General features: G+C 35.2%; 1 protein-coding gene across 1 annotated transcript; it reads left to right on the top strand.

The window, feature by feature from the left end:
* Positions 1-123: 123 nt before the first annotated feature.
* Positions 124-10,383, top strand: AsnRS (asparagine--tRNA ligase). Its single transcript, XM_090164126.1, has 8 exons — positions 124-280; positions 513-991; positions 1,060-1,290; positions 1,366-1,779; positions 1,841-2,002; positions 2,936-3,019; positions 3,107-3,238; positions 10,067-10,383. The coding sequence occupies exons 1-8, from the start codon at positions 262-264 to the stop codon at positions 10,196-10,198; spliced, it is 1,653 nt and encodes a 550-aa protein (XP_090020252.1). The 5' UTR covers positions 124-261; the 3' UTR covers positions 10,199-10,383.

The raw sequence follows: 10,383 nt of genomic DNA, 5'->3' as shown, positions 1-10,383 counted from the left end.
TAGTGAATTAGAGATGTCATTTTTCGTCTATGGAAAGATAAATTTGTTTGCAGATGATGGCAGCACTTGGAAATGTATAAATTCCCCTTTTGTTTTTCGTTATCATTTCTGCATATTTTCTTCGTAGTTCGTAGACTTCGTACGTTCACGTGTCGTGACCGAATTTCGCGCTCAAGTTCCTACCGGCAGAATTCAAGTGTTTTTATTAATTAAATATAGTAATTTATAATTTATTACAATTGTGAGTTAAGTTCCACGAAAATGGGGGAAGTTGAAATTGGTAAATAATTTTTATTATTAAAATTTAGTTAGGACTGTGCTAATACCCGCTGTCAATGTGTGAATGTGGTGATGCAATAATGATGTAATTTTATCTTTTTTTAATATTTTGTTACATCATTAGATAGTTTTGATGTTTTGACGTATAATTTTTCTTTTCATATACCACTAATAATTATTAATTTATGAAGTACAGTATTTAGAATTGAATATCTCTTTTATTTTTCAATTAGCTATATATACTTCTGAGAAAGTTGGAAGTGACGAGACTGGTGATGGGTCAGAAAACGAACCTCTCAAAACCATTTTACAGGCTATGCGCAAAGCAGGGAAAGAGCCATTTCCAAAAATTTATGTTGATGCTAAAGATGAAAACAAAGTATGGGACCTTGCATCCCAGTCTCAAATTAAAAAGATAAAAAAAATTTGGGCTAGAGAAAATGCTAAAAACCTAGAGAAAGAGAAGCGAGAAGCTGAAGATATTGAAAGGAGAGAAAAAAACCTGGAAGAAGCAAAGAAAATTGTAATGAAATTAGATACTTCATTACCTGAAGCTAAACAAATTAAAATTAGAGATGGTACAGAAAACCGCAACCAAAGGGTGAAAGTATTTGGTTGGGTTCATCGGCTAAGGAGACAAGGAAAAGCTATGATGTTTATTGTTCTAAGAGATGGTACCGGTTTTCTTCAGAGTTTATTGTCGGAGGACTTGGTACGTAATTTAGCTATATTTTGTTAAACTTAACTATAACTATAATTATTAATCTTATTTTTATTCAGTGCCAGTGCTATGAAGCAGTGGTGTTGAACACAGAATCAACTGTATGCCTTTATGGGTTGATAAAAGAGGTTCCGGAGGGAAAAACTGCGCCCGGAAACCATGAGCTTATCTGCGATTATTGGGAGTTAGTTGGTGCCTCTCCAGCTGGTGGAATTGACAATGCATTGAACGAAGAATCGCACGTTGATGTACAACTTGATAACAGGCATTTAATGCTCAGGGGTGAAACGGTACACTTATATCTTACACAAACGTGTATTATTATTTGAAAAATGCTTTCTAAATTTAACATTTTCATAATGTAGCTATCCAAAATGATGGCCATGCGTGCCACGGTTATGAGGTGTTTTAGGGACCATTTCTATAGCAGAGGTTACGTTGAAGTAACTCCTCCTACTTTGGTCCAAGCGCAAGTTGAAGGCGGATCAACACTGTTTAAATTGGATTATTTTGGGCAAGAAGCCTATTTGACTCAGTCTTCCCAACTCTATCTTGAAACTGTCATCCCTTCATTGGGAGATGTCTTTTGCATTGCCCAATCTTACCGCGCCGAACAGTCCAGAACCAGAAGACATGTTGCAGAATTTTCACACATTGAAGCTGAATGTCCCTTTATATCATTTGACAACCTTTTAGACAGGCTAGAAGATCTGATTTGTGATGTTGTAGATCGTGTGTTAAAGTCACCCTTGGCACACTTGGTTTATGAGTTTAACCCTGTAAGTCTTTCTATTTAAATGATTATTATTTGATCAATTTAATAATTTTGGTGTATTTTAGCAATTTAAGCCCTTAAAAAGGCCATTTCGACGTATGAACTACACGGAAGCCATTGAGTACCTCAAAAGCCACAACATAACTAAAGAAGACGGTTCTTTTTACGAGTTTGGTGAAGACATTCCAGAAATGCCAGAGAGGAAAATGACTGATGAAATTAATGAAGTATGTTTGAATTTTATTGGTTCTTTATTAAATAAATCTTTCTTTGGGTGAACATCAACGCACCAACGCCTGTCCAATTTTATTTTTTTTGGATAGTTAAGATGATACTGAATATTTCTGCGTCAATAAAAATTAGCTGAGATATTAATTTTAAAAATTAACGTTTTCTAGAGTTACTTTTCCATTTGTGGTATAGTAGGGTACACTAAATTTTGTTTCGTGCAAGATTGGGCGGGGACAAAGTATTTTCTATTTTTTCTTGGTAACACTTAGTTTATGGTTATATTTTGGTATTTTTCCACGATACTTTTTTCACTCTTATATAATTATGGCATGGTCTACTGGACATAATTAGAAATTGCCAAACATTAGACGTCTTCAATAAAGCCGTATTGGGCTGTCAGCCTATAAAATTGAATGTAAATACCACGAACTGTTTAAAATATTGTACACTATTTACTAATTTATTAATTTAAATAGGTAGAGACCCTTTTGTAAATCAGTGTACCACACTGAAAAGGATATCTCTGACTAAAAAGCTTTTATTATTATTATTGTGCTTTGCCAAAATTTTGCATAGGAGCGTGGCCATGTAAAAAGTTTTACTAACATTTAATTTATGCTAGTTTAACCATTTCCGCCAATATAAATTGGACAATGCATTAATTTTATTGAATATTTATTTCTTTTAAGTCCATCGCGTATCCTACGTCACCTACAACAAGGCCGAATTATGGCGAAAGGTAACGCTAAAAAACAATAATTTTACAAAATTAATATTTCTGCGAATTTTCATTTCTGCAAAATAATTTTGACACGGAAATGTTCAATATTGTCTTAAGCATCCAAAAAAAAAAAAAATTGGACATGCATTGGTGTGTTGATATTTTGCCCTATCTTTAAATAATAAAGAAATATCTATTCTTGTTTTAGGTAATAATGCTGTGCCGTTTCCCTGTGGCGATAAAATCATTCTATATGCAAAAGTGCCCAGAAGATCAGAGGTTAACTGAATCGGTATGCATCAATTGGTTATAATGAAATGAAACTAATATTCAACTTAGTTTGGTATAATTTATGCATTTGTGTTAATGGTCAAAACAGGTGGATGTTCTGGTGCCAGGTGTGGGTGAAATCGTGGGAGGCTCGATGAGGATTTGGGACTACGAGGAGCTTCTAGCTGGCTACAAGAGGGAAGGCATTGACCCCAAAAACTACTTCTGGTACACCGATCAGGTAGGGCAACCTTTCACTATTAATGTATGATTGATTGACTGAGTGTTAGATATGAAGGGCTTATCTTTAGCCATTAGAAACACGTTTTCTAAGACACTCTTTAGGTGTGAAAGATGTGCTGATGAGTGAACTATAATGTAAGCCATAAATTAAACCTATAAATAGCTCAAGAGCCAAAATGTATACGGCCACGCTGTTATGTTGATGTTTTAAAACCAGGTTGAAACTCCCGATATGTGACATCATTGCTAGGGGTGTGTGAGTATTGGTTTCTAGGTTTTCAGTCGAGTCTCGAGAGTCTTGGAAAGTTGGACTTATGAGTCCAATTTTTTAATACTCATTCGAGTCTTATGGGTCCATAAGAAATGGATTTTAACTCTTTTTGAGGCCAATTCGAGTCTTAATTTTCTAATAGTTATATTTGAGCTCTAAATTTTGTACTAACCATTTAAAAACCGAAAATAAAATATTTTAACTAATTATTCATTGTGTACTTAACTAATTATTAAATTTATGTGACTAATTTGAAATTTCCAATTGGTATTAAAATATTACAAAAATTCTCTAAAACTAAATTTTTCTATCACTTTTATCAGTGATTTTTCGCTATTGTGATAAATATTGACCACTAAATAAAAAGTATTGTGGATTATTTGGAAGCAAAGCAAAAAAAGAATCGCTGGATAATAATGGTCTCGCCCCGCCCTGATCGTTGCCCGCTAGGAACAGCAAACACAGCACCCCACACAAGGAAAAATGCACGTAAAAAATCGTGCATTTTCTTGTGTACACTTTTCATTGGTTAGACGGAAGGGGAAAATTCGGAAATTTTCTTTCCCCTTCCGTAAAACGTTCAGAGTAAAGGTTCGTTCAATGAAATTTGTACACAACTCTGCGTTAGCTTCTCCTTGTGTTTGTTGCCAATTTTTCTAAATATTTCCCATTTTTCATTCAATTTTTCCTTCGGCATGTTTCTAGTTTATAATTTCACTGTTATTAAGTGCAGTGTAACCAAAACTAAGTAGACAAATGTCTATTATTAACAGAGTCTCTAATTTGAACCTTGTTCCCCATTTGCCAATGGTTTCCATGTAATCAGAGATGCAAGCCCCCAGTTTCCCCCACCCTAAGAGCTTCAACCAATCAGAAGACGCCTCAAAGTTGGGAATTTGGGAAAGTAATGTCAGATGATACTAGCGACTAGGGCGGGATTTTGCGTAAGCTCTCTGGTTCAACTTTGTTTAGGAAGTTTACAGGCACCTACCTTTTTTAATGCCCCAACTAGTATGCACAGCGAAGGGGGTAGGCACCGCGCATAGGGGATAATGTAGTTTCTCCGATTACATGGCCCTGGCTCAGGCTCAAATTAGAGACGTTTTGTTTATGTCTACTAACAGTAACATTTGGTGTTACTGGTTTTGCTAAAATATTTGACTTTTTACAAGGCATCGTTGTGTAAATTCAAATGTAGATGTTATTTTGACACTGCAATATTTATAATCTTGTTAATCTTTTTGTTCGTTGATCTTGGCGCTTTTTCCTATTTCGCGATGAACTAATGAAAGGTCCACGTAGTTATAGTACATTCTCAATAGGCAAGTACATTGAGATATTCTCTGAAACCAGACAGATGCTTTGTTAGGCGGTGTTGTCTTTTAACGGTCCTGTGAGCTCCCCATTTTACATTAAAACAAGTAAATGGTAAGGAGGCTGTAAACACATTACGTTGTACAGAAATTGGCTAGTACAAGTCAGCTTGTGATCATCCGTGGACAAATATAATAATCTTTCTGATCAAGCGCTACAACGGCCAACACATTCGTCGAAAGTCCGCGAGCAAGGATTTTCCTCCTATAAACTGTACTATAACGTGTAGGAGTTCAGCGCCACGCTCGGTTTTTATATTGGCTTCAATGTAAAAACTATTCTAAAAATAATAATCCGCTAGGGGCGCTCACGTCATACACATCTTTTGCTCATAGGTTAACACAGAAACGTCAACGAATGAGATGGCCGCTGTAGCTCGAGAGATCAAAGTTGGTCGTGACTGCACGATTAATCTAACGTAATCACGTGACCTCTTTTATATATTGAAATGCATGGTAATAAAAAACAGCTGAATTGTTAGTAATTGTCATACAGCTTTAAAAATTGATACCAAGGTAATTTTTCCGGTTAATTTATCCAATCAAAATGGAGTGAGATTGGGCATGTATTTGAATTAAAAGGGATATAACTAGAGTATATTCTACGCCATATCAGGGTTGGCTGGTTTAAACCAACTGATTTTTTGGAAAAAACCAATGGTTTTTTAATTAACTAAAAATTATTACAAAATGTTTGCACATTTTCTTACCAAAATGATTACATTTCTAAAACATTTACAAGGTTAACACCTTTCCTATATTTTCAATACCATCCTATATATTAATTAGGTTTTCTCGTGTTGTATATAACCCAAAAAGATTACGTCGTCGTCCACCCTTCTTCATCCTATATTTCACCCTGATCACCCTGCATTTATTCAAAATGAAATTAAAACTAAAACTTTGTTCTGGTAACGTGAGACTTGAAATAATAGTAATATTTATGCACGTCTAAACAAAAGCGAAAAAGAGATTATAAGTAAAATAAATCAGTGTTTAAAAAAAACCTGATTTAAATCAAAAAGAAGGGTTTTTAGGGTTTTTGTTAAAAAAACGGGTTTTTTTTTCAACCCTGACAATTCTTCCGTAAAAATATATAATTTTTTTAATGAAACTTCTTATAGTAATGCTAACTAGATATATATCCATAACTAATTTTTCTATCATTTTTTATTTAAATTTTACCAGCATTCCCAAGTTCTATATTGGTATAAAATGACCCAAACTTGCTTAAAACATATCTTAGGGTTGTATTAAAGGCCGACTACATAAATCTTCGGTTTACTCTGTCTTTCACTGGAAGTAGGCTGACTGCATGGCACACGTGTATTGCAGTAAGCCTACTTCCAGTGAAAGACAGAGTAAACCGAAGATATATGTAGTCGGCCTTTAAGGAGATCAAGGAGGAAAATTTTTAGTATTGAAGGAGCACCCAAGAACATTTGTAGGTTGTCATCGCGTTAGTGTCCCTTGGGTGAAACCTCTTTATTCGGCCATGCTTATGCTACTAGGGTACTAGATCGATATGTATAGAAAGGGCTACGACTTTAAAAGTTGAAATAAACCCGTAATGTTTTATAACTTATTCAATTTAATTAATATAACTACTTTGATTCAATTATCTGCTTCCCCTAATAAATTATGAAATTAGCGACCAGTGTTCCGAAGGGGTAAATGTCAGGTGTCAAATAATGTGGCAAAAAGTGGTAAATACCGACATGGCGAATAATACTTTTACTGGCTAATATGCCAAAAAGTGGGAAATAATAAATTTTAATAAAAATAAAAAAACATACGAAAGGAAAATAATATTTGTGCTATTTTAGACAAATATACTGTATTAGTTGTCAGGTTTTGGGCTAGATACTCAATTATAGCCCAATCTAGTAATTTCTTTTGGCTATTTTTCAACGATTTTTCCTGAGTTTGAATTCGTCTGCTATATATCTTTAAGGTGTTTTTAATGGTTCTTTTGTGAAAAACTGAAACATTATCTCACATGTAAGTGATGCTACATCTCTGAAAGATATTATTTACATCATTTAAATGCATTTATTGATTATTAGTCACTATTTGTCACTTTTTGCCATATTTGCCACTTTTGGCCATATTTGCCACTTTATGCCACTGACATGGACTTTATTCTAAAAATGTGACATTTAGGTAACACTGTTAGCGACATAAGATTTCAAAAGAGGATACAATTTAAAGGCCTAGGTTTTCTTCGGCCTGTCACCCTTTAAATTTACTTTCCTTCTAAACAAATACCCTGGTGGTAGGCCAACAGCAGAACACGTAATTTTAGCTTAGCTTAGCTAGAAACATTAAAGCTGGTTTGAAAACCCCCGTTTTAGACATAATTGTTGTGATGAACTGCTATTATACGAGTTAATAAAACAGATTTTTTATGAAGGCACACAAACAAGGATAAAATAATAATTTAACAATTGTGAAAAAATTGATAGTAGTTCTACATCTAGTGTTCGTACGGGGACCCCGACGATCAATTTTTTTCCGGGGTTAAGGGGGAAGAATACAGTAAAAGCCTCTTTTTCGTTCAAGCTAAACGTTTCTGTTTTAACAATTACACAATTGAATTATATTTTTCTTACTAGCTGGGTAGCCCGTCCTTCGTCCGGGCCCCAGCTAGAACTCAAATCCCGTGAAGACTTAGGCATAAACAAAACCCTTCCCCCCTCCCAGCGCAGCCGCTAATTGACTGAGGCAGAAAAATATTGGTTGTATAGGTGTATGTAGGTTGCAGGATTCACGGCACCTTTCCAGGGGAAAAAATACATGATTTCATTAATTAAATTAATGGGAAATCGCTGCCTTTGCGCCATAAGAATAGCTGTGAGAAATTTGGCGCCAATCACCGCTAGCTTATATTAAACCTGGTGACATAAATATGAAAAACATACTGCCTTAAAAGGAAAATGTAGAATTTAAAGCTATACTCTTCGGTCTTTGGTACACTAAATGTTACAATGGGGAGGGGTCTCCGAAATGTTACGTTCAATTACCCCCCCCCCCCTTCTAGTCTCTATTCTCCAAGTGACGATGACGCAGCCGCGAAATTGACTGAGGCAGAAAAATATTGGTCGTATAGGTGTATGTAGGTTGCAGGATTCACGGCACCTTTCCAGGGGCAAAAGTACATAGATTTCGACTCGCTTTTTACCATTATTTAATTAATTAACGTAACCGAAATTGGAAATCGATGAAAATAGCGCGACTCGCTGCCTTTGAGCCATAAGAATAGCTGTGAGAAATTTGGCGGTCCTAGGTTGAACGGCTCGGACGCCTATAGAGAAACAGACAGACAGAAGACACTTAGGAATATAGTATAGATTAGGCTGAACCTTCCTCTAGTGCTTAAAATAATTTTGATAATTCTAATATTAATAGTTAACGAGATATTAGGTCCTAACTAAAGGGTAGTTTGGGCGCTTGCCCAACTTGCTTACCTCCGGGGGTCCGAATTAAAACGTAATAACTGAATTACTTTTAAATTTAAAATGGTCAAAATTATTTAAGTCACTAAACAAGAGGCTGTTCTACACTTAAATATTAATTTTATAAGTTAAAATACAAAATAAAAAGAGTTCAGCTTGAAATAGCGCGAAAGTAGACAATGGCCACTGTAGTCTTCCCCCTTAAGGTTTTGGTAATTTTAAACGGTTGTACCCCACAAGATTCATAAAATAAAAGATGGGGTCTTTTCATGGTCGGAAGTGGAATGAGTCGAATGTTCGCGAACTGCGTAGCTGACGTGGTTCTCGCTTTTTTTAGTTTTAGAATTATTGTGAAACAATGCCTAAGCAGTCTGTGATTCGGGAAAATTTTGCTAAAATATATTTTGAAGATGGAATTTGAGTATGAAAAATCTGTGGCAAGAAGGCTGTCTTCCCCTACGTCATAACGTTGTCTGTTGAATGAATCTTGTAGTCTTGCTTACGATTTTAGATTCGTTTTTGAATAACCAGGTTAAGCCTGTGCAATCATCCAAGAGCTCTATTGAATCCAGCCTACATTACACTGCTCTCTTAAACTGACTTTAGTTCTAATTTTTAAGAAAACGGATTCGCTGACTTATTGATTTGAGGTTCTATGTAAAAAGGTTTTACCAGAAGTATATGCCTCGACGTGAGACATTCATAAGTATATGCCTCGACGTGAGACATTCATAAGTATATGCCTCGACGTGAGACATTCATAAGTATATGCCTCGACGTGAGACATTCATAAGTATATGCCTCGACGTGAGACATTCATAAGTATATGCCTCGACGTGAGACATTCATAAGTATATGCCTCGACGTGAGACATTCATAAGTATATGCCTCGACGTGAGACATTCATAAGTATATGCAACTCGTTTGACACACATATTTGCTGGATCCTGTTGATTTTTTAAGTCATTTTGGTAGCAAAAATAGGTCGGCATAAAATCAATTTCCTAAAATTATTACATCATTGAATATGGTTAATAAATTAGTAAATACCCCTAGGCAGTGTGATTTTATATTATACATAGTAAGGCGAAGTTATATATGCAGTATATTTTCGTCATGATGTGTTGTAAACATCTACGTTTTAGCAGGAAATTAATGCTCATTGGAATTTGATTTGAAGCCTTTGTGCCTGCTAAAATACATGTTTCATTCTAATGTGGCAACTGGTTACTTATATCAAATATATATTTTATATACTTCTGGTTGTAGCTATAATGTCGACCATTGTTCTTATGAATGATTTAAGTACCTTTTTCAAAATGATTGAGTGTCTTATGAACATTGATCTAAAATGGTGTAGTGGCCATGGTATTTCATTAATTGGTTTCTTGAAAGGTAATTTTCAGTTGTATTGCCAGGTCAACGGGAGGGGCAAATGGGCACCTACCTCGATACCACGTAAATTTTGTTTTATAACAATTAATACAACTCGTAACCTTGAGGTTTTCTTCTCTGATTGTGTTGACGAGTCATAAGGGATTCTCATATTGCTAGAAAAACTCAATTGGTATACTTAAATTTTATATTTATTCTATTTTAATATGAAAAACTCGATTATGTAATATTTGCTGTATGGTAGCGTAGACTGTATGATGGTAGTTCCTACGCATGGCCTAAACCACGCTGGTCCATTGAACGGATAAAAATGAAAATTCTTTTGATTACAGCGCAAATATGGCACTTGCCCTCACGGAGGCTACGGCTTGGGCATGGAACGATTCATCACGTTTCTGATGAACCGTTTCCACATTCGGGATGCTTGTCTTTATCCGAGATTCGTGGATCGATGTACGCCTTAACGTCATCGATATTGACGCTTTCTTTTCCATCCATTCTTCAAAGACCACTCACTCTACAAAATCCTTCAAATAGAAGTTTCGTTTTTTAACAATGGTCAAAGGTCATTGTCTGTTTAATTTATATTCAAAGAACCTTATGAGTTGTATATTCTAAAGGTATAATAAAATTTGCAACGACGAAGGGA

Source organism: Leiobunum rupestre, chromosome 11 (assembly GCF_980474605.1).
Source record: "Leiobunum rupestre chromosome 11, qqLeiRupe1.1.hap1, whole genome shotgun sequence".
Taxonomy (NCBI): Eukaryota; Metazoa; Arthropoda; class Arachnida; order Opiliones; family Sclerosomatidae; genus Leiobunum; species Leiobunum rupestre.
Note: the sequence above shows the minus strand (reverse complement) of the source record. Positions and strands in the feature narration are given on the sequence as shown.